This window comes from Oryx dammah, unplaced genomic scaffold (genome assembly GCF_014754425.2).
Source record: "Oryx dammah isolate SB20612 unplaced genomic scaffold, SCBI_Odam_1.1 HiC_scaffold_16, whole genome shotgun sequence".
Classification (NCBI taxonomy): domain Eukaryota; kingdom Metazoa; phylum Chordata; class Mammalia; order Artiodactyla; family Bovidae; genus Oryx; species Oryx dammah.
Window position 1 is genome coordinate 4686588 of NW_024070200.1, and position 27765 is coordinate 4714352.

At 50.1% G+C, this 27765-nt stretch overlaps 1 protein-coding gene across 2 annotated transcripts; it reads left to right on the forward strand.

Annotated features, from left to right (window-relative positions):
• The first annotated feature begins 46 nt into the window (after nucleotides 1-46).
• On the forward strand, nucleotides 47-27733 carry WARS1 (tryptophanyl-tRNA synthetase 1). 2 transcript variants are annotated; one of them, XM_040256930.1, is made up of 11 exons: nucleotides 47-134; nucleotides 5925-6102; nucleotides 11123-11336; nucleotides 12467-12575; nucleotides 18495-18614; nucleotides 19492-19674; nucleotides 20469-20569; nucleotides 22361-22473; nucleotides 22639-22812; nucleotides 25255-25395; nucleotides 26489-27733. In XM_040256930.1, the coding sequence occupies exons 2-11, from the start codon at nucleotides 5989-5991 to the stop codon at nucleotides 26648-26650; spliced, it is 1431 nt and encodes a 476-aa protein (XP_040112864.1). In that variant the 5' UTR covers nucleotides 47-134; nucleotides 5925-5988; the 3' UTR covers nucleotides 26651-27733. The 2 variants fall into 2 exon arrangements, with proteins under 2 accessions (XP_040112864.1, XP_040112865.1); XM_040256931.1 differs by having other exon boundaries at nucleotides 96-1243.
• The last annotated feature ends 32 nt before the right edge of the window (nucleotides 27734-27765 follow it).

The window sequence follows — 27765 nt, forward strand, 5'->3', positions numbered from 1 at the left end:
CGTCCTAGCCCCGCGCGAACAGCCAATGAGGGCGCAGCCTAGCCGGAAGTTGTTCCAGCCGGAAGGCGTTTCCACGGACGCCTAGGAGGGCACCCGTGGTTGAGCCGGCAACGCTGACGGGCCCGGCTGGGCCGGTAAGTGAGGGAATGAAAGCAGCGAGGGGAGGCCGGGGGGAAGGCCGGGGCGGAGCCCAGTGATCTGGCCCTCCCGGAGCCGCTTGCACGCCAAGCCCTGAGGTATTCTCCTCAGAGCCCGGCTCTCTGCTCGCCGGCTTCTGGCCCCTCTTCCCGTTTTCCCTCAGCGCCGCCGACCCTGCCCTGTCATGCACTCGCGGCGGCACCGGACCTTCATCGTCTCCCTCCTGTTTCGTTTCCCTAAAGGATGAGACCCCCACTTTTTAAGTGTCGGCCGTGTGACAGGGGCTTTGCCTCTGGTATCGCACCTAGTCGCCTCCTCGGTGAAGTTGTGTGTTTAGTCACTTCAGTCATGTCCGACCCTTTGCGACCCCCACGGGCTGTAGCCCACCAGGCTCCTCTGTCCATGGAATTCTCCAGGCAAGGATACTGAAGTGGGTTGCCCTGCCCTCCTCCAACGGTGAAGTTAGGAGGCTGCTTTTTTGCCCATTTCACAAGTGAAGAAATGGAGGGTGAAGCCGGGGGGTGATGTGATTTGCGCGAGGTCTTGTAACAAGGAAACGCCCAAACTGGGATTGAAAACCCAGGTCTCATCCCAGAACTCAGCGGTCTTTCCAGTGCCCTGCGTCGCCTCTGTGAGCAGCGGCGGCAGCGAGGAATTTGCCATCTGCTTTTCCTCCCCGCCTTCCCCCGCTGCCACTGCATAACAGACACAGTTCTTCACACTGATGCCGCGAACGGGGGAACAGAAACAGGGCGAGGAGGTTATGGGAAGGCCAGCCTGGGGTGTAGAGTGGCTGATGCAATGACCAGCTAACAGCTTGGTTCTCAAGAGAGTTTCCCTGGTCTCCGCCCGCATTCCCCACCCTCCAAGAGGTTGGTCATGAGGTTGAAGTGTTTCTGAGAAACTGGGTCGTTTATAAGAAACTCCTACATGCAAGTGGTAAAGGGTGGGGCAAAAAGGAAACCAAAAAGGGAGAGAGAAAAGAGTCTTTTTGAAAAGGAAACTGAAAGAAAGGGCAAGACCATTTAAGAGCTGGAGCTGCACTGGGCAGTCTCAGCTCCTGGGCGTGACCAGTGGCCACCTCTGCAGTGACTCCTGCCATCTGGTACGTATTGCCATCTTTTGCTAGGTTTAGAGTTTATTGAGTATTGTTACCAGCTTTTTCCTAGAGTGTTGGAAACCCTGGCTTCGGGGATGGGGAGTAGTCTTAGAACCACGGAGCTGTGCATTGCTTTGCGTCTATTGACCCAAAGCCCTGGTGACTCACAACTTCTGTAAGGATTAGAGATCCTGGATGAGCCCATGCCTGTTTGGAGTCATAGCTTGACTTTCAGCACTTTGATGTTGGCTGTCCTGCTCCAGTGTTCTTGCCTGGAGAGTCCCAGGGACGGGGGAGCCTGGTGGGCTGCTATCTATGGGGTCGCACAGAGTCGGACACTACTGAAGCGACTTAGCAGCAGCAGTCCTGTTTCTGACTGTTGAGGTCTCTTTAAGTAGTCCATCTCCATCCACAGTATCTCACCTTGAACTCCTAAGTAGCTTATGCCTGGCTTAATGTAGATCAATGTCCTCTTTGCCTTTTAAGAAAATGTTCATCTTATCATTTAGAGGGGAAAGTAAGCTTTCCTCTCAGTATTTAAAAGACAGGGGAGTTGCACCTGTTCCAAGGTTTGAAGCATTAAAGGACTCGTTGCTGGAAAGAAATCATTTTCTTGTCCTCTGGAAACTTGACAGTCCAAGGCCATTGTCATGCACACTCAGGTGCCAGGGCGTGGTGGGTGATACCCCACCTTGGTAATATTCCAGGCACCCAGAAGGCCCCTGCTCTTCTCAGCTGCTCCAGGGCTGGCTGTCGTGCACGATGCCACCCTCCCCACAAACTGCAGAATCAGTGTATTCTGATCTAATCTGTGAGATGACTTCACAGTGGCCCAAGGGATTGTCATGTTATAGTTCTGTAATTCCTCTTTCCATTCCTCATCCCAAAACTGTCCCCGGTCTCTTCAGGGCCTCTTGTGCTCCTGGGGAACAGTGGAACCTTTCAAAGTGAGCTCAAGGTTCAACTTCCATAAAAAGAGGGAGGAAGAGTTTGTTATACAGTCCTTTTCGTTTCCCCTAAACTGTCCTACTCTGCTGTGGAGTAGGCAGTTGTGTTCTGCTCGCTCCCAGCCCTGTTTTAGAGGAGGTCATAGATTACCTCACAGATGATAGCTTAGTCCCTTTGCTTTAGATTGTAGTATTTGTGAAATAGATGAGGCACTTTCCCTTAACAAAGACTCAGAGCCCTGTTTGCAGTTTACATGGTAAACACTGAGGACAATGGTCCTTAGCCTTTGGGTGTCTTGGGCCCCTTTGAGAAAGTAGCAAAACCTGGTTATTCTACTTGGAACCACATGCCTGTGCGTAGGCAGATTGTTCACTTCCTTTCAGAGGTTCTGAACTCTAGGTTAAAAACCTCTGAAGTTAAATTCTAAAAGTGATTTAACAAAGAAATGAAGGAGAAAGTTGACTAGATGGGGAGGAAAACCGAGAATATATGCCCATAAGTGAGCTAAATGGATGGATGCCTGAAATGAGGGCAATGGTAGTTCCATTCTCTTTGTCTCTGATCACTCCTGAAGTTCTGTACTCATTCAGGAAGTTGCATCAGATACACACACACGAGATTTATAGTGTGGCTGATTCCCACGCAGTGAGTGTATGCCTCGTGATCCTGACAGCAGGGAAAATACACCTGCTGTTTCCTCAGTCTGGTTTCTTACTTAAATGGGATTCTGATATTTAAAGGTGCATGTTTTTTCCCCACAACAGGGATCCTAAATTCAGGCTCAGTTCATCTCACTGATGCTCTGCAGTTTGCTCCATGGCAGGCGGGGCTTGGCCATCCGGGGCTCACTGAGTCATTCTACCTGGCACTTTCCTTAGGAATTTAGTAGGGTGATTTTAATCTATACTTGATTTTGGTCCTGCTCACTTGTGTCCTTTCATGCAGAACACCACATATTTGGAAGGACGGGGAAACCAAAGGGAATTCTAAAAAAAATGACCAGGATAGTGGACAGGTGTTCACAATGATTGAGGAAGCCAGACGTGGGGTAAAACTAAGGCTTTGTGCATGGTCGGGACATTTTAAGAGGCTTTCTGAAGTGCAGACTGGGGGAAGTCTACCTTAAACTGGAATAAGCGCTTGCAGAGATATTATAAGAGGATATAAACCAGAGGGGGGAAAAGTGAACTCGTTGATTTATGAGATTTATTCAGTAACCTGCACTCATAAATCATCAGTTTGTTTGATAAGCTACTCTGTACCAGGTACTAGAAGCACATGAAAGGGTAAAACCCAGTGCTTGCATTCCCTGTGGGGTGGCTTTTCATGAATTACCACATGCAGTGCGAGTGCTCTAATAACCTCACTAACGAGTCTCGGGGATCGCCAAGGACAGAGCAGCCAACTTGGCCCCGCAGGCGCAGGGGCCAGGAAAGGCTGCAGAGAGGAGCCAAGGTTTGAATTAGTGAGACAGTGGGCAGAGGAGGGCGGGGAGCACACCAGGCAGGGGGAGCAGTAGAATCTGAGAGAGCACGACACGGTCGAGGGGGCTTTGGCATCAGATCCTGGCTCAGCTGCTCTGGCATGGAGCCTCAGAGGGTGGTTCTCACTTGCCTGAGCCATCTGCCTCCGGTCGCTAATGCAGAGCAGATTCTGTGCCACCCAGGTTTGCAGCTTGGGAGAATTGGGGATCCTGTGTAAAGCATCTGGACGTGATGTTTGATCATTTGTGCCTTGAAGTCACTTTGATTGCTCTTTGATATGGGCCTGAGAGTTTCTCCTCTCCAGCGCTTGTCAGAAGGTTCTTCCACATTTCTTTCTTACAGGCCTCCCTTTCCGGGAATTGAGGCAATTCCCGGAAAGGAAAGGAAAGAATCTGGCTGCTCTCCCACCCTGGTTTCAATATTATGGTTTCATTGACTTTAAAGATTGGTTTAAATATTACATATTTTTAAACAGAGACTTAACAAATGGATGAGTAAAAATAAATTATCCCCTCAAATTTGTGTGTTTTGTTCATAGAGCTCCTAGAAAGAAATTTCTAGTAAGTAAAGAAACAAAATCATCCTTCATTAAACCTCTGCTCTGTGGCTGATGCTGTGCTAGGCTGTTTACTTACCCATGTTATCCCACTTAAGCGGTGAGCAGCCCTGCAAGTCAGTGCCATTGTTGTTATTCCCATTTCACAGTTGGGAGACTGAGGCTCATGACAGTTAAGTACGTAAGATAATGTTAGAGAGCGTAGGCTCTAGGGTCAAACTGCCTGAGTTTGTGTCCCATCTCGACTACCTACTTACTGTGTTGTCTTGAGCAAGTGTTTTAGCCTCTCAGTTTGCTCGTCTACACAACAGAGACAACAAATCTGTCCCATAGGATTGCTGTAGGCGTCAGTGAATTGATATGTATCAGTGTTACATAAGGTGCTTGCAAGGGCTTCCCTTGTGGCTCAGCTGGTAAAGAATCCGCCTGCTATGCAGGAGACCTGGGTTCCATCCCTGGGTTGGGAAGATCCCCTGGAGAAGGGAAAGGCTACCCACTGCAGTATTAAGGCTACCCACCACGGTATTCTGGCTTGGAGAATTCCATGGACTGTATAGTCCATGGTGTCACAAAGAGCTGGACACGACTGAGTGACTTTCAACTTCACTTCTCACTAGAAGAACACCAGACACAGGACTTCAGTTCTGGAAGTTAGCTGCTCTGGCATAGCCTTGTTGTCACTGGCATCCTCCTTGTTCAAGGTGTATCAGCAGGTTTCAGATGGGGCTGGGGCTCAGCCGACCTCTGGAGTCCTGACATGTAACACTTGCAGTGGGCTTGTTCCTTGCTTTACAGCCTGTAAAATGCCACCATGTCACTTTTTTCTCATTTCTTCTCATAACAGCCCTTGAGGTAAGTGATAGACATTCCCGAGGGTTCTGCTTTATAGATGAGGAAGCTGACACTCAGAAAAGGGAAGTAACCGACCCAAGAGGGGCTGATCCTGGCCTGCCTCAGCCCCAGGGCGACCTCAGGTAGCCTGTCCTTGCCCCACCTTTTCCAAGGTTAGCAATAAATAATGACTAATAGGAGGCCCAAGGATATCTTCTTCAAAGGTTTGCAGTTAATTAAGGCAGCCTGTGGAGTGAACAGGCTGTATATGGTTCTTGCCTCACTTGCAAACCAGAAGGGATAAGGCCCTGCCTCCTCCCAGGCTCCCTTTCTCCTGAGAACAGGACAGCTGGCCAGCAAAGGAAGCTGTTTGTTCAGTAATATGTTGGTTATGACTGCAAAGGCCTAGGAATTCATCCCATAGAGCAATTAAGATAAAGAGTAATTGCAGTTTACTAGTTTTCTAGCCAAGGTGTTTCTAGCCATGGTGGACTTAGGTTTACTAAAGCACTTGGTATCTGCTCCCTGAGCAAACACAAGTCCTTCCTATGGACACGAGGTGTGAGGCACACGGACACCTCAGCACATGCGCACTTGTCCTTGGTTGGGAGGGGTCTTTCTTTGCCCTCCCTAAGCCTACAAATCACAGCAGTTCTTTTCAACCCCACCATTAACATTTGTTCTTCCTCTTTTTCTCCTGGTTCCTGGCTCCATATTTCTATTTATATTTTTATTAATGTTATATTATCTATGCCCTTTATCACAATTCATCTCCAACCTTTTTGGAAAGAAGAACCAGGTCACGGTAAAGGGAAAACAGCTTGCCGTGGTTTGTTCATCTCTTTCTGTCCCTCTTCTCTGCCCACAGTCTTGTCTGGACCACCGAGCAAATCTGCCAGCACCCCAGCCAGCTGTGAACATCTTCCCAGAAGATGGCAGACATGCCCAATGGCGAGCAGGGCTGTGGGTCCCCCCGGGAGCTGTTTCACAGCATTGCTGCTCAGGGGGAGCTCGTAAGGGGCCTCAAAGCCAGAAACGCAGCCAAGGTAGGTCATTTTGCCAGTCCTCCACACGTGTCCCAGCCAGTCTGTAGGACAGTCACCTGTCTCTGTTCCCTCATCACCTGAGGCATTTTGGCTCTCGTGCTAAATGTATTTTCTCCTTACTCGCCATCAATGCCTATGGTCTGAAGGGAAGCTGCTGGGAAGCACAGCCACTGTCCACCCTTGCTCTCCACGTGTCCTGCTTGCAGAAGCAACCACTTTCAATCTGTTAGCCGATTCTTTTGATATGCAACGCCCACATCTCTTAGAATCACTCATCATTTTGCTCCTTATGGATGTTCAGGTTTGGGGTTTCCACTGTGGAAGACAAGGCATTAGCTGTCTCGTAGCACTTCCCACCCCCCAATCCCCGTGTAAACCCCAATGACAGCTAACCCCCCTGAGAACAGCACGTGTGCTTCTCCTTTCCTGCCTGACTTCTGTTTTTTTCCAGGGTTGTTTTAATTGCTCCTTGCTTGGTTTGTCTTTGTTTTGGCCATGCGTTGCTCCCCGTGGGATCTCAGTTCCTCTACCAGGGACTGAACCCAGACCATAGCAGTGAAAACCCAGAATCCTAACCATGAGGCCATCTGGGACCTCTCCTGCTTAGTTTTCTGTGTACTGACGCTCATGGACCTCCAGGCGCTCCCCCAGTTGGGTGAATCCCCTCTCGAGCCACAGCAGGCCGCCGTTCAGGTTCATCCTCCCAAGCACTCTCTCCCAGGATGCCCTGCCTGCTACTGTCCCGGTGGTGACCTGCCTCCCACACAGCCCATCTCAGGACCCGCCCTCTCTGTCCATGCAAGCCTTCAACGCACTCTCTCTTTGGGGTCCCTGTTCCTGACCCTGCGTCTCACTCCTCCTTAGTTTATTTTGACAGAGCAAATCCTCCAGAGGTTTCTGCAAAAATTAGTGCTAAGGAAGTGTTTTTTGAGCTCTTGCCTGGTCTGCAAGCATTTTACTTCATATTTGGCTGATAGCTAGGCTCGGTAGAGAATTCTCAGGAGGACGTGTCTTCCCTCAGAATTCTAAAGCCGTTGCTGCATCCTCCCAGCTCCCAGGGCTGCTATGGAGAAGGCGGTGCCACTCCTTTGTCCCCTCTCCTGGGTGTTCAGGATCTCTCCAGCTCTGAAACGGCCTTTGTTGGGTGCTCAGGACTCCTTTCAAACTAGAAATACAGGCCCTTTAATTCTCAGAAATTTATCATATTTATTTGATTTATTCTGGGTTGGTTTTTTATTTTCCTGTTTGTGTATTTTCTTTTCAGTTCAAAGACTGTGTCCTCCGAATTTCTTAGTTTTTGATTTATTTCCCTTTTATTTTTATTTTTTTCTTCTTTTAGGTATGTTTCCTCAACCTCTAACCCTGCTGTTGTTTTTCACTCATTCTGTCACTTTCGATTTCCAAGAGCTCATTTGTTCTCCAAGTGTTCTTTCCTCAAGGCTCTCTGTTCTTATTTCACAGGTGCACTGGCCTTCTGCCTCTGCGCTCGTAGTGACAGCTTTCCCTGTGCTCTCTCCCCACGTTCGGCGCCCGATCTCCTCGAGCGTAGCTTTTTGTTCCTTCTGCCTTTTGCGGTAGACTCCACTGGCAGGTGTTTGGTGACACGGCTGCCTGGAGCTGGGAGGAGCTTAGGGTGTAGCCTTCCCCTCCCTGGGCAGCGCCCACGGCACTCCTTTGCCTCAGGAGGTCTCCAGTGCTTTGGAGCTGCTCCTTGAGGCCAGTTGAGTCACCAGAGAGGGCTCCTCCGGTTGGCTCTCCAGAGGTCGCGGTGTGGCCGCCCGCGTTGCGAGCTGAGTGGGGCTGAGGAACTGACTGTGCGGCCCCTCAATGAAGCCCCTGTTTGCAGTGTGCTGCCCCAGCCGGTCCCCCTCACCGTGCAGAGCGCTTCCACGTGGACGCTCGGCTCTCCTTGCCGAGACACTAAACCTCTGGACGGGGCAGGGGCGTGTACCGGCTATGGGCAGGGCTCGAGGAGAGACCTCCTCAGCTGCTGCTTAGACTTCCAGCTAGTGCTCCTGATCTTGGAGCCCACTCTTAGCTCACTTGTGTTAGTATCTAGGGCCACCGGTGCCCGAGCCTCTCGGGGATCGCAAGCAGTGCGAGTCCAGCCGCCGCCCCGGCTCCCGCGCCTTCTCAGCCTCTGCTGCTCTCCTGTGCTCACGCAGGCTGCTCGCGCCTCCGCGCTCCAGCGGCTGAGGCCTGTCGCTGCCGTCCTCTTCTGCTTCCTTGTCCTCGCGGGCTGTGCCTTTTTTAAAGACCTCTCTGTCGTTGCTGCGTTGGGTTTCAGAAGCATAGCTCAGTCAGTCTACAGCTATAACCAGCCCTTCCTTTCACTCTGGGTCACCCAGCTTCTTCAGCTCTGCAGCTTCCTCATCCATCACTTCCAATCCCTGTTGTCGTCTTTTCAAAAATCTCTTTCTAGGTTCTCACCAGATGGGGTCAACCATCTCACACGCATTTCAGTAGTTTGCTTTGACTCTTGGGACCCTAAGTAATCCATTACTTTTTAAAAGAAATAAATAGTGATGTCCAAAAAAGGAGCTGATTATTCACAGAAAGAGGTTTACACAACAGATAGGGCTCAATAGATAAGGCTGAATTATTTTGTTTTGTTTTTTTAATCTATAAACCTACAATAAATAAAGAACTCATGTTGATCATTTACTCTATAAACCCATTTTAGGAACCTAACAGTGATATTTTTGTCATATAACATTAAATTTGAATAACATTAATGAATGCTTTTAGTTAGTAGTTCTTAGTGACCCCAGTCACATTCAGCACTTTAGCAAACAAACAATGCTTGATGCAGTTTAGAGTGAGTCTTCCGAGCATAGTCTTTGACTAATGCTAAATCAGATGGCATTCAACAAAGGACAGCAGAGGTTACATGACGAAACCAGAGTTAAGTGAAGTAAATTTGTACCAGTGTATTATACTAGAAGCACCTGATGTTTTAGAAATTCACTTTAGGCGAAATAGATGAGCCGCTCAGGCACCGCTGGTCCAGCGAGGCTGCCTTGGGCTCTTCCTCCGCAGTCTCTGCGCCCTTGAGGTCATGGTCCTCAGTGTTCTTTCTGCTCCGTGTACCGAGAGAAGAACACCCATGGCTTTCAGAATAAACCGAGAGAAGAACACCCATGGCTTTCAGAAGTAGCAGCTCAGTAGAGGTTCTCCTGGAGGACAGGTCGGAATCTGGGCGCTCTGATGGGAAGACAGTTTGAGCAGGATTCGAGAGATGACACTGGGTCATGAGGCTGAAGATAGGGAACAGAGCCTTTTTTGTTTTCCTTTCAGTTTAAATAAACTTTTAAAATTAGAATACACCATTTGTTCAGAGAAATAGGAAGATCACAGACAGGCAGCTCACTGAGTTTTCACAAGATGACCAAACCTGTGTAACCAGCATTCCAATGGAGACACAGCCCAGAAACCATCTCAGGCCCCTCTGCTCCTCGCCTCTTCCCTCCTGAGAGAGGCGTCTCCCTCCCTCTCCTTCCACGGAGAATTCCTGTGCAAGAACTGTATATAATCACCCATAGTGTATATAGAGTCTTCCGTGTCTGGCTTTTTTCAGAACATCAACTTTTAAAATCTGTTTCAACGTCCAGATCCGTGTTAGATTGAGAACAGGAAAACAGACAAGGGAGCCTGCTTGTCTCTTCGGTCCCCTTCCAGATGACAGACGGTCCTTGAGTTGGGACTCTGGTCAGATGTTTGACTCTCACAGAGCCACCTAGTTGGAAGCTGGGTTAGGCCAGATAGAGTATGAACTGCCACACCACTGGTGACCAAAGGGTGGGGAGAACAGGGCACTTGGGAGCAGGGTACTTCTTGCTCAGATAATAGCTCACAGAGCAGTAGGGCGTGCTCTCAAAGCCTGTGCTCTGCTGCAGCGCTCAGCCTGGGCAGCGCTGAACGAGGGAGGGGAGCGCGCCTGCCTGCCTGCCTAAGGTGGGCCAGCACCCAGCCTCTTGCATGAGCTATATCCATGGGCTACTGATTGCACACTTGGACTCATTGAAATGACAAATTCCAGATGGCTTCAGTTTGAAACACAAACCTGCATCTGAAGTCACCCCACAGTAACAGCCTTCTGTGGCCCTGGTGTACCTGATGGAAGGGCTCTCTGAATGCAGTCTGGGACTGCGAGCATTGTTCTTCCACCGGGAAGCCCAGCGTATAGCACGTTATATCTAAAGTTTAAATGGAACTATTTGTATTTCCCTTGGCAAACAAATTGGACTGTGTATATTCTTTGTTGCGATCAAATCCAGCAAGGCCAGTTATGGGAGTGGAGCTTTAGGGCACAGCGCGACCAATCTGCTTAATCAGGTTTGCTCTTTTAAATGCTGGGCTTCCAGGGACAGCTAGTGTGGGCTCCTGCAAGAGGAAATCTTTAATAGGTTTCCAGCGGACCCACAGATACACTTTATGTTTGTTTGTTTGTTTATCTTATACTCATTTTAAAACAGTAAATATGCAAAGGGTTTGGACAGCTGGATAAGACTCCAGAATGCTGTGGTATAACTGTTTCCCAGTGAATCCCCCCTTATTTTCTGAAAGTCTGTATTTTTTCTTTGCCCTTATCTGTGAAGTTCCAACGCAGAGCTCACTATAATTGATTAATGGAGCATGTCAGACATATTCTCTGGCATCAGTGAAGTTTAAGTAATATTTAGCCATTTACTCTGTCATAAACAAATTGTGTAAATTGTGTCACTACACATAGCCTGTAGTGTTTGTGGTAGGAACCCATGACACTTGACCCCCAGATAAAAATAAAATACGTTCAGGCCCACAACTTGCTGTGTGTGCATGGGCAAGCTCCTTCACATCTCTGAGTCTCAGACTCTTCAGCCGGAAAAGGCCAGTGACAACACTGCTGTCCTTGTAGGATTGTTGTAAGAGTAAGTGGGAGAGCATTTAGCACACCGCCTGCCACCCAGTAGCAGTAACGTTCAGCAAACGCTAGTGGTTGTTAATATTTTCCACCTTCACCCTTAATTCCTGTGTACAGGATGAAATTGATTCTGCAGTGAAGATGTTGTTATCCTTAAAAACAAGCTACAAAGCTGCCACAGGGGAGGATTACAAGGTGGACTGTCCTCCAGGGGACCCGGCGCCCGAGAGTGGTGAGGGCCTGGATGCCACCGGAGCAGAGGAGGACTTTGTGGACCCCTGGACGGTGCAGACAAGCAGTGCCAAAGGCATTGACTACGACAAGCTTATTGGTATGTTCATGGGAAAAACCTCAACTTTTAGAAGTGATGTTATTGATGTTTTCTAATTTGAATTAATCATAAATCCAGTCAAACTTCAATGCCAAGGGAAAAAAGATCCTTAAATCTTTTGGTGGTCCGTTATATTCCCAGAGGTTTGTTTTTAATTAACAATATAAAATATGTTTTGAAATAATAATCTATACTAGACAGCTTAATGGGCTTCCCTCATGGCCCAGACGGTAAAGGAGCCATCTGCCAATGCAGCAGACCTGGGTTCAATCCCTGGATGGGGATGGAGAAGGGAATGGCCACCCACTACAGCATTCTTGCCTGGAGAATCCCATAGACCGAGAAGCCTGGTGAGCCACAGTTCACGGGGTCACAAAGAGCTGGACACGACTGAGCGACCGAGCACAGCACAAACAGCTCAGTGTTAGCTTTTTCCTTTTCTTGAGCGATTCAGAACTCAGGGAAGGTCCTGAGCAAGTATTGCAGCAAGTATTTTCACAGTGGTTTAAATTGTCTTTCACTGAGTGGGTACAATTCAGGCATGGATTGCATAAGAAGGAAGCCTTCTCACAGGTGCCGTGTCCTCACTGCCCAGCTCTGCCCTGGAGGGCTTCCTGCTCAGGAGCATCCTTACCCTGAGGTCCCTGGTGGTGTCGAAGAAGAAACAGAGCTAAAGCTCTCTCATCTGAGTCTAAGCCGTTTTCCATGATTTATGCCTAGACCATCAGGGAGAGAAAACTCGCTGGAAGACAAACTTTAATTTGGTTACAGGCTCTAAAATGATGGTTGTGAGCATATATAAATTATACTGCAATAAGTAATAAGCAGCTGTGTGTAGGAGGCGAGGCGGGGGTGGGCTGGGCGGGTTATCTAGAGTTCCTCGCTAGGCTGCATTCTGGATCTGTCCCATCAGAATCCAGTCCCAGACCAGAGAGTCTTTACCCCTGCATTTATTTTCTGTTCTGCTGGCGGTGACCTCTGCTCTGGACTGATGGAAGGGACTAGAGCCAGTAGCCCAAAAAGGCCTGGTTCTGCTGAGACAGCGCGTGACCATAAGTCTTTCCCTCTCGTCTCTGCAACGTCCCCAAGCCTCCCACCACCTAAGTTCAGCATCTCTTCTTTCCTTCCAGTTCGATTCGGAAGCAGTAAAATTGACAAGGAGCTGGTAAACCGAATAGAGAGAGCCACGGGCCAGAGAGCACACCGCTTCCTGCGCAGGGGAATCTTCTTCTCACACAGGTCAGGGGCTTCTCACTGCAGGACCTTCCCCCATCCTCTTGTCTTAGAGAAGGAAGCTATCAGGACGCTGGGCCCTCGAACCACCGGGCCCTCGGGGGACCTGCCTGCCAGTTGGCAGAAAGCCGGTCCCGCCTCCTGTCCTGCCAATGACTGGCTGTGGTATCACACCTGTCCTTTCACCTCTGGCCCTTAGTTTATTCATTTGTAAACTGCCCATCTCGCAAGGTGGAGGTCAAGTACACACCAGATGAGATTCATGCCAGATTATGTGCTATAAACCATAGCATGTCACAAAAGAGATTAATGTGACCAGGTCCAGCATTTCCCGTGAGATAAGCAGGAGGCTTCCTGAAGTTACATACGTCTTCCTCCTATTGTACTGGCCTGCTCATAAATCATGTCCAGAGAGAAACTAGTAGAGCAAACAGGACACAGAGTATCCCTACCTGAGACCATAAATTCCATGCAGATCACATCAGAGAACGGGCAGGTTCAGAGCCAGCTCCTGCCTCTCCCGCCCCACGCACCGCCTCCGGTTGGGTTCGAGGGATCTTGGAGCTTATAGTCCGAGGCAGGGTTGTTCTGTTCTGCCCACACCAGGGTTACAGAGAGCACACACAGGACAGAACTCAGCACTCTGCCAAACGTTAGATTTTATTTTTTTAGTTTGAAGGATAATAGCTTTACAGTGTTTTGTTGGTTTCGGTGGCACTAGTGCTAAAGAACCTGCCTGCCATTGCGGGAGATATGAGAGACACGAGTTCAGTTTCTGGGTCGGGAAGATCCCCTGGAGGAGGAAGTGGCAACCCACTCCAGTATTCTTATCTGGAGAATCCCGTGGATGGAGCCAGGCAGGCTGCAGTCCGTGGGGTCACAAAGAGTTGGACTCGACTGAAGCAGCTTAGCATGCCTTACAACGCTGTGAATCAGCCACAAGTATGCATATGTCCCCTCCCTCCTGACTGTCCCTCCCGTCCCACCCCTCTGGGTCATCACAGAGCACCAGGTTGAGCTCCCTGCGCTACACAGCACACCCAACACTTTAAATTCTACATGGGGAGAAGAGGCCCCCACTCAGCCCTCTTTCTGGGCAGAATACAATCACAGTTGTTTCCTTAATTGAGATCTAATTCACATGACATAGAATTCACCTTTGCAAATGACATAGTTCAGTGGGGTTTTTTGGTCTCTTCCAAGGTTGTGCAAACATCACCATGACCGGTTCCTTACATTTTCATCGCCCCAAACAGTAGCCCTCTACTCATTAGCAGTTGCTCCCTCTTCCTCCCACCACCCCACCCCACTCCTGGCCACCAGTAATCATCTTTCCATGTCTGTGGATTTGCCTGGGGTACAGCATGTGCCAGCGCTTCATTGCTTTTTATGCCTGAACGCTACTGAGTGGACGTACGCCCATTTGACAGCTGACGGGCATTTGCGGGGGATCTTCCCTTTGGGGTTAGCACTAGTGCTGCTCTGAGTGTTTGTGTACAGGGTCTGATTTCTCTTGAGTGTGTACTCAGGAGTGGAGTTGCTGGGTCCTAAGGTAACCTTAACATTTTTTTGGAATTGCCAAAGTGTTTTCCACAGCAACTGCACCATTTTGCATTCCCACCAGCAAAGTGCAAACAAGGATTCCAATTTCTCCACATCCTTGCTAATATTTGTTGTTATTTTCCAGTTTGTGTTTTTCTGTAACCATGTTAGTTTTTTTATTTTGGTTTTGATTTGTATTTCCATAATGACTAATGATCTTGAGCATCATTTCATGGGCTTACTGGCTGTCTTTATATATTCTTTAGAGACATGTCTCTTCTGATCCTTTACCAACTTTTTAATTGGGTTATTTACCTTTTTATTGGATTATAATAGTTCTTTATATACTCTGGATACTAGTTTCTTATCAAATACTTGATTTGCAAATATCAGCTCTTTATTTATAGTATCCTTAGAAGCATTTAGAAGCTTTAATTTTTATGAACTCCAGTTTTGTTTGGCTTGGTTTCGGTTGCTTGGTGTCATATCTAAGAAACCATTGCCTAATTCAAGGTCATGAACATATCCAGGTGTGTTTTATTCTAAGAGTGGTATTTTTTTTAGCTCTTACACTTGGGTCTCTGATCCATGTTGAGTTAATTTTGGTATGTGTATAAGAGAGGATCCAGCTTCCTTCTTTCTCATGTGAATATCCAGTTGTCCCAGCCCCACTTTTTGGAAATTGTTGAATTTTCTTGACACTCTTGTTGAAAATCAATTGAAAATATATTTAAGGATTTATTAAATACACAGTCCTGATGACTGTAGCTTTGTAGTGAATTTTGACACTGGAAAATGTGAGTCCTCCAACTTTGTTCTCAAGATTATTTTGGCTGTTAGAATTTAGAATGTTTGGATTTTAGAATCAGCTTGCTAATTTCTGTACAAAGACAGCAGCCAGGTGTTGATAGAAACTGCACTGCACGTGTCACTCCTTCTGGAGATCTGCACCCTAAGACGGCGTCTAAGGTGGAACGCTAGGCCTCCAGTCTGTGTGCAGAGAGCGGCTTTCCCCGCATCACTTTGGCTTCTTCATGCAGTGTTTTCTAGTTTCCAGTGTACAAGCCTCGCACTGCTTTTGTTAGGGTTATTCCTTAGGTTTTGTTCTTTCCAGTGCTCTTGAAAAGAGTATTTTCTGAATTTCCCTTCTGGACATTTCACTGCTGTTTCTGAAGGGGAAGTGTACCCCTGCTTGTCTCCTCTAGCTCAGCCTCACTGCAGCTCTGCTTCAATGCTGACACCAGAGAGGTAGGGTTTTCACACATCAGGGGGTTGGTTTTTCACCCATCGGGGGTTCTGCAGCATAAGTTGGGTCTCTTACAGTTTAAACCAATTCTGACACCGTCGAGCTGGAGATGGTGTCCAATCCAGTCCCACACGACTGTCCCCCAACCCCCTACTTCAGACACAAATCAGAGTCTAGGTTCTTACCTGTGCCTTAAATCCCACAACTGATCTGGAATTAATTTGGTCAAGCAAGGGAAACATTTTACTCACTAGATGGCCAGTTTATTGTAAAGGGTGTAAGTCTGGAGCAGCCAGATTGGAGGAGGCATGTTGGGGTGCTCAGAGCTCCCCCCACCCCAGGCACCACGCCCCTTTGTCTCCATGTGCTCACCAACCCAGAAACTCTTTGACACTGTTCTTTGGGTTTTTATAGAGCCTTCATTACACAGATTATTTATATCACTGGCCATTGGTGGTTAAACTCAATGTCCAGCCCCTCTTCCCTCCCCAGAAAGAGGGGCGGGGGTTGGGAGCTGAAAGTTCCAACCCTGTAATCAGAGCTGGTTCCCTGGCAACCAGCCCCCTTCCTTAGGGTATCCAGGGACTTTCCCAAAGTCACTTAAATAACATAAACTTTGATGTAGTTGAAAGGGGAACTTTTTATGTGAATAACACTCTATCGTTCTTATCACTTAGGAAATTCCCACAATGGTTTAAGGAACTCTGTGCCTGATATAGGATAAAACAAAAACAAAATATGTGATATTTCTTATTATCAACCACAATATTGCTCTGTTGTATAGCAATACAACTGATTTTTGTTTGATCCTACATCCTGCAACTTTGCTAAGTTCATTTATTCTTATTTTTAAAAAATTCAAAAATATAAATTTGAAGATTTAATTGTATAAGGGACATTGGTCTGTAGTTTTCTTTTGATGTCTTTGCTTTGGGTATCAAAATAATACTGGCTTTATAGAATGAAGTATTCTCTCTCTCATTTTTTGGAAGTTTGTGAAAGATTGTTGTTAGTTCTCTTGAAAATTTGATAGAATCCTCTAGTGAAGCCATCTGACCTTAGGCTTTTCTCTTTGAGACTTTTTAAATTACTAGTTCAGTTTCTTTGCTTGTTCTAGATCTGTTCAGATTTTCTGTTTCTTTTTGAGTCAGTTTTGGTGGTTTGTTTCTCTAGGAATTTTGTCTGGTTCATCAAAGTCATCTCACACACTGGCGTGCACTCCATATTATTCACTTATAATCCTTTTTATTCTTGTAAGTTGTCTGTTGTTCAGTCACTAAGTCCACTCTTTGCGACCCCATGGACTGCAGCGCACCAGGCTCCCCTGTCCTTCACCATGTCCCTGAATTTGCTCCGACTCATGTCCATTAAGTCAATGATTCCATCCAACCATCTCATCCTCCGTCGCCCCCTTCTCCTCCTGCCCTCAGTCTTTCCCAGCATCAGGGTCTTTCCCAATGAGTTGGCACTTCGCATCAGGTGGCCAAAGTTCACCATCAGTCCTTCCAATGAATGTTCAGGGTTGACTTTTTTAAGATTGACTGGTTTGATCTCCTAACTGTCCAGAGGACTCTCAAGAGTCTTCTCCAGCACCACAGTTTGCAAGCATCAGTTTTTCCACACTCAGCCTTCTTTTTGGTCCACCTCTCACATCTGTACATGACTACTGGAAAATCCATAGCTTTGACCATACAGACCTTTGTCATTAAAGTGATGTCTATTCTTTTTAATACACTATCTAGGTTTGTCATATTTCTTCTTCCAAGGAGCATCTTTTAATTTCATGGCTGCAGTCACTGTCCTCAGTTATTTTGGAGTCCAAGAAAATAAAATCTGTCACTAATTCCATTTTTTTCTCCATCTATTTGCCATGAAGTGATGGGACCAGATGCCATGATCTTCGTTTTTTGAATGTTGAGTTTTAAGCCAGCTTTTTCACTCTCCTCCTTAGGGACTTGATGAGATCCGCTGTGCACTGTCAGGCGGCAGCACCAGGCAGGTGACTAGACTCCCTTGGAACTGAGGGGTCCCTGCTGGGATCTGCCTTCACAAAACTGTGCTCGGTGAGGGGGCCTAGTCAGTGCCCTGCCCTCGGGATAGCACCTCGAGTGCTCAGAGACTTCCTGCAAAACCATCCACAGCAGCTTGCGTGATAGCCGTACTCTTTTTTTCTTCCATAAGCCGACAAATGTTTGATTGTTATTTGTAAGAACCAAAAAAGGACTCTTTTTCTTCCAAACTCAGCCATTTTCATCTTTCCTTATTTCAGAAGCAGTGTGTCACCATCAAATCAAAGCTAAGTACAAAATCCAGAATAGCCCTAATCCTGTCAGCCCACAGATAAGCACTGCTAACCCCTGGTCAGGAGTGGAAGTCATTTTCAGAATACTCTTGTCTGGGTTCTCCTACCCAGGCCTCTGGGAAAGGGAGCCAGTCCTCTTTTATTTGACACACTTTAACGCTACAGACTCCAAATGCCACCCCAGACCCACTGGATCAGAGGCTGGGAAGGTAGGGCATGGGCAGGTGCAATGTGGAGACGGCCGGTCAGGTGACTGGCTCACCGCCAGGCAGGAGGCCCTTCGTGTGCGCTGGGTGCCGGCCCCAGTCCTCGTGTGGTGCCCGATAACTCCCCAGATGGGGACCCCTGGTCCTGGTGTGGCTGAGGGAACCTGAAGCAGACCTCTGGCTGGGGACATCTCCGCCCCGCCCCCCACTGAGTTAAGACTGTGGGGAGCCCTGCGATTGCCCCCTCTTGAGCCAGCAGAGTTGGGGCTGTGTGGTTCTCAACAAGGACTGGGTGGTGTCGGCCTGGTGTCACTCCTAGGAAAGATGTGAAGCAGACAGTATATCAACATCAAAATCTGGAAGAATTCCGAAAGAGGCCCAGTGGCTGCCCAGCCATATCCAACCTTTAAACGCGTTGTTCCCAACCTGCACGGCTTATGCTTTCACAGCAGTCACAAGAGGAACCGTTCAGAAGCAGCTTCCTGTCGGCCTTAAACAGCAGGAGCAGCAAGGATAACAAGCTCTAGTGACTCGACTGTCTTGTCTCGTTTTCATTCCCAGTTGAGCATTCACTCCCTGACTCTCTTCTCAGAACACCTCACTGTTTTCTTGTCCCCTCTGTCCTTTAGAGACATGCATCAGATTCTGGATGCCTATGAAAACAAGAAGCCATTCTATCTCTACACGGGCAGGGGCCCCTCTTCTGAAGCCATGCACGTGGGTCACCTCATCCCATTCATCTTCACCAAGTAAGTATTGCAGCGCGGGACTGGCCTCACCCGTGTCAGTGAGTTTTGAAACATGGAGAGAACAAACCAGCAATGTATCTGCCAATTATAGGCAATAAATGTATTATTAGTATTATTATTTTGCCCCCCCCCCAAAAAAGGAAAAGAAATGTTAATCACAAACTTTGTGTAGAGCTGAGGAGACAGTACCAGATCACATCTGCCTGATCAGTCAAGGCCTCGGGGAGCTGGTGCCCTTGTGGCTTCTCCCACCCTGGCCCTAGGGTCACTTTAGCAGGATTGGGTGGTGGGGAGAGCACTGCTGTGGAGTCAGCGGACCTGTGTCCTCCTGTCCCTGTCCATGTGACCGTAGTAGAGTTACCTCTCTGGGCCTTAGTTTCCACTTCTGCCAGAGGAAGTGACAGCGCCCCCTCCTGCCGTCCCTGTAAGACTTCAGAGTAGAGTGCAGGGCGGCCAGCTCGGAACCCACATGCACCGCCCTCCAGGCTAATAATTGGTGGTAGCCTGCAATGCGGGAGACCTGGGTTCAACCCCTGGGTCGGGAAGATCCCCTGAAGGAGGGCATGGCAACCACTCCAGTGTTCTTGCCTGGAGAATCCCATGGACAGAGGAGCCTGCCAGGCTGCAGTCCGTGGGGTCCCAGAGAGTCGGACAGAACTGAGGGACTAAGCACGCACATAGCACAGCCCTTGTTAACAGGGACTTACACAGAGTCAAGTTCAGTGTGTTCCTGTGGACAGGAGCCAACTTCACAGTGTGGTCAGAGGGTGAGATTTCCTGGGCAGGGCAGTTTTGACATACACTGTTAGTAGGAGCTGTGGTTTCAGAGGCGCAGCAGAGAAATAAGGTGTGGGCCTCCGTCCCCCGTGTCGCCCAGGTGGCTGCAGGATGTGTTCAACGTGCCCTTGGTCATCCAGATGACCGACGACGAGAAGTACCTGTGGAAGGACTTGACCCTGGATCAGGCCTATGGCTACGCCGTGGAGAACGCCAAGGACATCATCGCCTGCGGCTTTGACATCAACAAGACGTTCATCTTCTCTGACCTTGACTACATGGGGTAGGGACAGAACGCCTGGCCGCCTTTTAAATGAGTAAACACAGGCTGTAGACAGGCCATCGCGGCCATGGCTGCTTCAGAAACATCCTGAGGTCTGGAAAGTGTTTTCTTCCTTTATTGAATGTTATGGTCTGGTTTCCTGGTTTATTGACAGCTAACACTTCCATCCTCAGCTTGTGGAGGGGTAGTGATGGCCAGATGCAGGCCAGAGCAGCTCACAGAGACAAACCCTCCTTCCGGGGCCCATCAGTTTCTACCCAGATACTCTGTCCGGCCGCAAGTTGCCAATCCCCTTGAATGATGAGAAAGTTAATCTGCCTTTAACTCACCACTGGCTCTCTCTAGCCATGGTTTCCCCACATCCGCAGACTCAACCAGCCAAGCACTGCAGTACTGAAAAGTACCATGTGTAAGTGGACCCGTGCTGTTCCAGGGTCAGCAGTGATCTCCCACGACAAAGCACACAGTCTGTCCCAACAGATAAACTGCCCTGGAGCCCCCAAACGTGAGGCCCCGCATGCTCAGCCTGTGATCCTGGCAGAGCTGACACCCTCACGTGGGCCCCTGAGTCTGCATCGGCTGTGCTCCTGCCTCCTGCGCTGCTCAGCTTCGAGCTGACTTCCTTCCACAGGCAGGGGTGTGTCCGCCTCGCCTGCCACCAGCCTCTCTGCCACAGGGGGCGTCAGAGCACCTTCCTCCCCAGCTGACCCAGCCCGCGTGTGGCCGTGCTGTCTGCTGCTTTGCCCTCGGCCACCACCCTCCAGTTCTGGGTTTGACTCTGACCTTCTTCACAGGATGAGCCCGGGCTTCTACAAGAACGTGGTGAAGATTCAGAAGCACGTCACCTTCAACCAAGTGAAAGGCATTTTTGGCTTCACTGACAGCGACTGCATTGGTAAGTCGCCACTGCCCACAGTGCCCACTGGGCCCACAGAAAGGAGCCAAGCGCAAAGGAGCAGTGGGCGTGCCTGGTGCCTGCGCGGGGCTGCACTGTCTCTGGGGTGGCAGCATTTGCAGTTTGTCTCTTTAAAAAGGTGGGTTTTCCCTGAATGTAAAGTGATGCATTTGGCCCCTTATCTGGGCCACGTGGAGTAACCCCTCAGGTCACACTCTGTCCCTCTCCTGCCTCGTCTGTTTTGAGGTTTAGAAGGAAAAGGAGGCTGTGGATGACTTTGACCCTCCATCTGTCCCTGGGAACCCGTCGGTGTGGAGGCCTTGGCGGGGCCCGGGTTGCAGGAGGGCTGCTCTGTGGCTGAACTAGCCGTCTTTGTCTCCCTGGGCCTCACTCCCGACCTCCGGGAGGAGCCACCCTGCCCGCCTGCCTGCCCTCTGTGCACACGCTGACCTCCCTTTTCCGTGTTTCTGCACCCCTTTCAGATGCAGTGACCATCTCTTCTTTCAGACCCTCAGCTCCTTGAGCTAAGAGTCAGTCCTGAGACTACCGGCTGGGTCTCCTGACCCTTCCCTTTATTTTAGGTGCCTAGCCCCTGGCCCACTAGTGGCCAGCGTGGAGCTCCCAGGAAGTACCTGCGGGCCCTGTACCAGGCGTGCCTCACTGTCGAGGGGCACGTTCTGGGGCCCAGCTGGGGGGCCTGTCGGAAGAGAAACGCCACAGAGGCCCTGCTGGGAGGCTTTTCACAGGAGCAGAACCCTTTGATGCCTCAGTCAGATTCATTCCTAACACTTGGGGCATAAACCCTTTGCTTTTGAAAAGCTTTGGGTGGGGGGGGGTTGTTTGTACTTTTTTCTACTTTGAAATGGTGTTTTAATCCTGGGAATCCAGGCAGCAAATGGGGAGACGTCTCTGAAGCTGCCCTGAGCCAGTGTGGAGACAGGGCTATAGCAAGAAGCCACACATTCTGTGCTGCTGAGACCCAGGTGTGAGTCCAGGCTCGCCCTCTCAGAGCTGCGCCCTAGCTCTGGAAACCCAGCAGTGATCCAGGCTGGTGTCCACATACATAAAATGGGGACGTGGTGACACTTTCTCTGTAGAGTCTCAGGGTGTAGACGGGAGGCCTTGAGCCCAGGATGCTCAGTGCTGTAAAGGAGACAGTGGTGCCCACGGAGCTGCTGCGTGGACCCCCAGAGACAGGCAGGAGCCCAGAAACAAGCAGTGTCTTTCCACAGAGGGGTGAAAACAGCTGCCAGGAACAAGCGTCACAGAGACAGGACTCCAGGCTGGACCCACCCCAGGCCATCCCGGAAACTCCCCGGCCTGGCCTGCCTCCACGTGTCAAGGGTCACACCAGGATCCATGCCCTTTGACCCCAGAATTCTGCTTCCGCAGGTCTGAGCAAATATAATAGCAGTGTTAACAGCAGCAGCATCCAAAATATTAAGAACAGTTTTACGTCCCAAAATGTCATAATTTATAATAATTGAAACTGAGGAACAACCTGGACATCCAGTGGCTAGAGAATGGCTGAGGTACAGGATAGAGTGTGGGTAAGCGTCACAAAGTGGAAGCTGTGAAGAACAGACCAGAGGAGAAGCTCCCTGAAATGGAGGGGAAATGGATGAAAAAGACACAATCTGGGACTGCAGGTTTTTCTTCCTTCTTCCAGCAATCCTCTGTAGGTTTCAGATTTTCTTCCAGTGGGGAGAAAAGCCCGTTTTTGTCCATCCCTTCTACAGTTCCAGACAGGAACCAGTCTCGGGTATAGAAATGTTTTGTCCTTCCTCCCAGGGAAGATCAGTTTTCCTGCCATCCAGGCCGCTCCCTCCTTCAGCAACTCATTCCCTCAGATCTTCCGAGACCGGACGGATGTCCAGTGCCTCATCCCATGCGCCATCGACCAGGTTAGGAGGCAGAGCCGGGGTTCTGTCAGCCTGGATGTTAGCAGGGGTCTTCAGCCGCTTCAGGGGTGGGAAGGAGGGTCTGACGGTGGTGCGGGGCAGAGTTACTTGGGAGGTGCCCAGCAGCTGATGGCAGCCCTCCTCTTCCCCTGCCCCTCCCTCCCACAGGACCCATACTTCAGGATGACCAGGGACGTGGCCCCGAGGATTGGCTACCCCAAGCCAGCCCTCTTGCACTCGACCTTCTTCCCTGCCCTGCAGGGGGCCCAGACCAAGATGAGCGCCAGCGACCCCAACTCCTCCATCTTCCTCACGGACACGGCCAAGCAGATCAAGACCAAGGTGAGCACGGCCCAGGCCTCAGGGAGACTCACGCACTAACTACCGCTCTGTCCTTTGGCCACCACGAGCACCCTGAATTCCGGGGTCCAGGCAGCCTGCCCCGTTCCCAGATATGAAGTGAATGTGTGTCTTTTCATGTAGACAGAACTTGGGAATTTATTTATTTTTCTTTTTTTTTCTTCTCTGATTTCCTCACCAACACTGTTCTGAAAACAAATCATGGCAATTTTCTTTAGTTACAGCTAAACAATAGAGAAAATTTAGTGCACTAATGAGCACCAGTTGTATTCCAGGAGCTGGACCTTGCACTCTCTGTATGTTTTGGTTTTTATTCTCACTGGTGTGTCCCTTTAAGATGAGAAGGATGAGGCCCAGTGAGGATGACCAGCTCGACCCAGTTTCCCCCAGAAACCGAAGGTGCCCTCCTAGCCGTGTTCCCGTACCAGGGTGTAGGGTCTGGTTCTCTCCAGAGTGTTCCTGCTGAGACTCAGTATTGACAAGTGTCCTTCCACAGGCCAGTCAGGTCCTGGCCAGGAGTGCTGCTCCCAACCCACATGCAGCAGGAGCTCCGTAAATATTTTTCAAGTCACCAGAGAAGCGAGAAGTGGGAATTCGTTTGAGCTTCCCTACTTTTCAGGCCTGCACTTCCATTCCTCGGTTCTGAGCTGCCTGTGTGTGTACAGGCCCCTCGCTGTTGCACACTGTGGACATTTTCGTTGGAACTGTGTGTGTGTTTGCGGTCTGGAAGATTACGACAAGAGTGACCGAAACTACATTTGGGGCATGTAATGCAACCATGAGTCAGTCCAGGCCCCTGCCCCTCCTGGAAAGTCCCACGTTCTGGTTGACAGTAGGGAGCCCTTAGTATCAGAACAGTCCTCCAGGAAGTGGCAGCTGCCAGCTTTCCCAGCCTCAGTTGGAGGCGGGTGTAAACGGGTCTTTTTCTTTCTCTTTCACTTTTGGGTAAAAATTCCAGCGCCTGGAATGCAGAAGAGGGAGAGACACTCCTGTTCCCTCCTGCAGAAAAGTCGTTTCCGTTCATTTTTTGAGAAGTTGTTATAAAAGAAGTCCTTCGTGGCTCTGGGACACTTTTCACTCAGGGACCAACAGAGACCCAGGGCTCAGGAACCACCCTGGCTGCCGAGGTCAAAGCACCTTGGGGGACAGGCCAGGGCCAGGCCAGGCCCTTGTTCCTGATCCCTAAGCCCCCCTTCAACACCAGAAGCAGAGTCTCCAGCCCAGAGAGAGGGCATCTGCCCCAGCCCCTCCCGAGAGTTAAGAGTAGAGTGCTGGGAACACTGTGGCCCGACTGCATGGTCCCCTGTGTGAGCTCACAGAGTCCTCAGACCCTCCTGGATGCTGCGTCCATTGCCTGGGCAAGGAGATAGGCCCAGAGCATCTGGCAGCTTCTCTGCGTTCACACAGCCAGGTTGCAGAGGGCCAGCCGTAACCCAGGTCGGCCCGCGACCTGGAGTCAGGGCCGTGCCGCTCACCTGCTGTTGGTAAGGGACCACAGTCGTCAGGTACCACTGTCCAGCGGGAGCCGCTCTACAGAACTGCAGACTAGAGGCAAGGCTCACATGAGATCGCATGTGCAAGTGGTTACTGCCTGTAGAGTGTGGCCCAGATTTGCGATTTCAGTCCCGACATGGATCACTGAACAGCTGCCTAATAGCGGGGGCCTTGTCAGAGCTTCAGTGTTTCTCAGAGCCGCTTAGCGCCCCCACCAGAAAGGCCTTGCCCGCCAGCCTCTGCCCCCACATTCTTCTGGGCGATCCAGTTAGGAATCTGCCCGGAGTCCTTCTGGGGGGCTTACCAGACACCTCCTTGAGACCACTGACTCTGCGCACTCTTCTCCCCATGGGAAGATACACTTGCACATGGAAGGTTTCTCAGACACTCGCTAAAAGAACATTGGAGGAACGTTGTCTCCACTTTGGGGCTTTTCTTCTCTCTGCTCTTGACCCTGACTTCTCTAAGGTTATCTTCAGTCCTACAAGCCATTTTGTTAGTTTCTGAACCTATCTGTCTTCAGCTTCTGGAAGTGCCTGTTCAGGTGGGCACTGCCCGCAGGCCCTATCCACCTCCCACTCCACCCAGGCCCCACACAGGCTCTGCCTCCCCGGGGCTGTCACTGTGCCTCCTGTCCTCATCCCCAGGGAGGGGCGGGTGGCTATGTCTGTCCTCTAGGTGAGCCTGTGGACAGCTGAGGACATTAGCCCAAGCGTCTGCACAGGCAGTGCCGTGGTTCTTCCGATTGTGTTCTGTCTCTGTGGGTTGGGGGAGGGGGTCAGAGCTCACCCGCCCTCTGGAGCCCCTTTCTCTGCAGTGAGCCCCGCAGTAGCCAGTCCCCAGGCTCCACAGGAAGGGGCGGTTTGCGGGCTCCCTTCACCACACAGGGCGGCCGCCTGGCAAGCATCCGTGTGCCCTCTCCTGGTGCAGGTCAACAAGCACGCCTTCTCCGGAGGCAGGGACACCATTGAGGAGCACCGGCAGTTTGGGGGCAACTGTGACGTGGACGTGTCCTTCATGTACCTGACCTTCTTCCTGGAAGACGACGACAGGCTGGAGCAGATCAGGAAGGTAAGGCAGGGCTGTGCCCTTGCGGGCCCTGGAAGCCCCGGCAGCCAACGTTCCTGGGGCCTGGGTCTACGGGGCCGGTGCTCAGCTGAGACGAGATCAGAGCTGAATAGGTTGGTCGTGTTCATGACCACGTGCCTGGAAACCTCATGAACGGATCGTTCCCAAAAGAGAAAATACAAACTAGTAGTAGCCACACTGTAAGATTTAATCCTACTAGTCATCAGAGAAGTAGAAGTTAAAACGAGACCCCATCAATGCTGACACAGTCCCCAAACCTTATCAGCGGGTTTGTGTTGTATTTACAGTGATTATAATTCCGGGGCTCAGTGAGCCCGAGAGCCCGGGGACCATTCATAGCCTCTGCCTCAGAATTTCCAGTCCTTGGCATCTTTTCCAAGAAGCTAATCCTGAATAAGAAAGAGCCCTGTATGCAAATATGTTGAAATGGTGTTGGCAAGAAGTTCAGAACAGACTCCACAGCAGAGGAAGCCTTAACTAAGAATTGTCAGGAGGGATTCTCAGGCAGGTGTGAGGCTTTGATCACACAGGAGGATTGGCCAATGCTAGTGGCAGAAGGACCCCAAATTGGCTGTGCAGCGAGATCCACCAAGTCTAAATACACTGCAGAGAAATCTGACAGAAAACATGCCAGGATGTTAGCGGTGGGCTCAACCTCTGGGCCCTGAATTTGCAGGGGATTTTTTTCCTTTCCTTTGCTGCGTTTTGTCAGCTTTGGGTACTCTGTTAAGTTTGTTCAACAAGTACGTGTTACTATCACAATCAGAAAATGAAAACAAATTCAGCAAAGATTTTATTAGAGACGCCAGTAAGGTTGAAGGGCAGAGCCATGGGTTCGGGTCTTGGACTCCCCTGACCTGGCGGGCAGGTGGGGTGCCCGGCCCTGCTGTTTGCCCTCATGTGTCAGCTGAGTCACAGCTGCCCACAGAGCCCGGAGGCGTTTCCAGAAAAGGGTGGCTTAAGGGCCTTGTGTTTCCATGTGCCCAGCGTGCCAGGGTCCGCGTGGGTGCAGTCGAGGGAGGAAGGTGCCCAGGTGTGCACAGCCACCTCATGTGGCCTGTCTCCTCCTGCTCAGGACTACACGAGTGGGGCCATGCTCACCGGCGAGCTCAAGAAGGAGCTCATCGAAGTCCTGCAGCCCTTGATTGCCGAGCACCAGGCCCGGCGCAAGGAGGTCACCGATGAGATCGTGACAGAGTTCATGACCCCCCGGAAGCTGTCCTACGACTTTCAGTAATGCTCACTTCCTCTATGCTCACTCAGAGATGTAATTTACCCATAATCCCAACTCAGTCGAATCAGCACCCCCCTAGGCTCTATCAGATGGTAACTGCTGGCCCGGGTCTGTAAGTTCTGTGTTTGTCTCAGCGCTGTTTCTTCCCTTGAATGTCATTCCGGCCCATGTGGGTAAGTGGGTGCCGGGTAATATCGTGTGGTCACACAGACGAGTGCAGCTGGGGTTCCTCCCACAAAGCAGCCCCTTGGGCTGGATGTCCACCGACCAGCCTGTTCTGGTCCACAGGACGACTCCCTGTTTGAAAGCATCCTGCGTCCAAACACATTCTTCCACTTGCTCTATAAAAGAATATATAGTCTGTTTATACATACCTGGAATCAACATGGTGTTGCCATAAAACTTTTTTTATGCTTTGAAACATTAACCTAAGGAAGCTTAATGGGTACAAGAGGCATTTCAGCCCATGCCCCCCTCCCACCTTATTGAAGAGGAAGTGCTGGCCAAAGGCTTTGCTAAACTTTAAATTCCAAGATCTCACAGCTGCCTTTAACGTTTCTGAGTATTGGCCTGAGTTGGCCAATTTTTACTAAATTGAGTCTTTGTGGGTGAAACTTCCCAGTTTACTTACTAAACTCCAGGCCATGCATGTACTGTACTCCAGAAGTGACGCGCCTTTCCCTGAGCGAACTAATACTCTATCCACCAAGTAATCCTAGACACTCCATCTGGGAACCAATGGCTGCTCCATTCTGACTGAGCTGGACGCTGAGGCCAGTCTGTTGCCTTTGCAGATCCTTTTGTTTTGACACTTGACTGGTGTGGAGGTCTGTCTGCACAGAGCAGACCCTGCCTGTGTCCCCAGACGGGCGGACGTAGCAGGGTAGCACCAGCAGCCCTCGAGGCCTTGGCCGTGTGTCCATGGGAGGCCTGCTTGATGGAGCACCCTGTGTAGTTGGGAAACGCTGAGACCTATCTCAAGGAAAGCCCTCGGTCCAAGTGTCTGTCCTTTCTGGAGGCACAGGGTCCATTCCTGGGCGCCCTGCTCTGGTCTCTCTCATGACAATAAACTTCCTTTGGTCCCACCTGTGTCACTGTGCTGTCTGGGGTTTGAGGAG